This window comes from Olea europaea, unplaced genomic scaffold (genome assembly GCF_002742605.1).
Source record: "Olea europaea var. sylvestris unplaced genomic scaffold, O_europaea_v1 scaffold33239, whole genome shotgun sequence".
Taxonomy (NCBI): Eukaryota; Viridiplantae; Streptophyta; class Magnoliopsida; order Lamiales; family Oleaceae; genus Olea; species Olea europaea.
Genome location: NW_019252192.1, coordinates 1 through 1,252, shown reverse-complemented (window position 1 = coordinate 1,252; position 1,252 = coordinate 1). Strand labels below are relative to the sequence as shown.

At 31.3% G+C, this 1,252-nt stretch overlaps 1 protein-coding gene across 1 annotated transcript; it reads left to right on the top strand.

Annotated features, from left to right (window-relative positions):
- Positions 1 to 163: 163 nt before the first annotated feature.
- On the top strand, positions 164 to 1,079 carry LOC111385882 (zinc finger MYM-type protein 5-like; the record flags this gene model as incomplete). Its single annotated transcript, XM_023010306.1, has 2 exons — positions 164 to 749; positions 966 to 1,079. Coding segments are annotated over exons 1-2 (700 nt in total), but the record flags the coding sequence as incomplete, so codon positions are not given.
- Between the last annotated feature and the right edge of the window lie 173 nt (positions 1,080 to 1,252).

Genomic DNA, 1,252 nt, shown 5'->3' with positions numbered 1-1,252 from the left:
AAAAAGGAAGGAAAAGATTGAAAATTTGATTAAATCTCAAAAGGGAGCACTTGATAAGTTTTTTGGTAGTAGTAAATGAACACAAAATGATGACATAGCCGCTGAAGAAGTGTTAAATGAGAATGACAACAATAATAATACAATTGAAGAAGGACATTGTGTGATGAATGAAGAGGTATCTACTGACAAAGATAATGAACCATTTTCTCTTGACCTTGTTGATCCATCAAATTGGGGAAATATGAATACAAATTTAAGAGATTTAATTGTAATGAAAGGTCCTGTAAGAGAAAATGATCTGATTTTTCCGAAAGATGGAGCAAATCGACACTTCTTATCCACACATTACATTCGACGATTACCTAATAGAGAGAAGTATGATAGAAAATGGTTGATATATTCAAAAAGTTTGGATAAAGTATTTTGCTTTTGTTGTAAGCTATTTAAGAATGATGGGATTAGAACCCAATTGGCACATGATGGAGTAAATGATTGGAAAAATGTTGGTGAAAAACTTAAAATGCATGAAGCAGGTTGTGACTACATCAATAACATGAATAAATGGATAGAAATGGAATTAAGATTTGAAAAGAGTAAAACAATTGACAAAAGTGTGCAAGAACAAATCAATAGAGATAGAGAACATTGGAAACAAGTATTATTGAGAATAATATCTGTGGTGAAAACTCTTGATGAGAATAATTTAGTATTTCGTGGGGACAATGAGAAGATATATCAAGAAAATAATGGTATCTTTTTAAGCATGATTCAAATGATTGCTGAGTTAGACCCTGTAATGCAAGAACATGTTCGTCGAATATAAAGTAAAAAGATTCATTATCATTATCTAGGACACAAAATTCAGAATGAGTTGATATTTATGCTAGCGGGCGAGATGAAAAAAAAAATCATTGAGAAACTCAAAATTTCTAAATACTTTTTTGTTATACTTGATTGCACTCCAGATACAAGTCACGAAGAACAAATGTCAATGATATTGAGGTGTGTAGATATTTCAATAAGTCCAGTGAAGGTTGAAGAATTCTTTTTAGGATTTTTATTGGTGGATGATACATCAGGTAAGGGGCTTTTTTAGGAATTGTTGGATGCTTTAAATAATCTAGAACTTGATATTGATAATGTAAGGGGTCAAGGCTATGATAATGGTACTAACATGAAAGGACAACATAAAGGAGTTCAAAGTAGACTATTACAACTAAATCCTAGAGCATTCTACATTCCTTGTGGATGT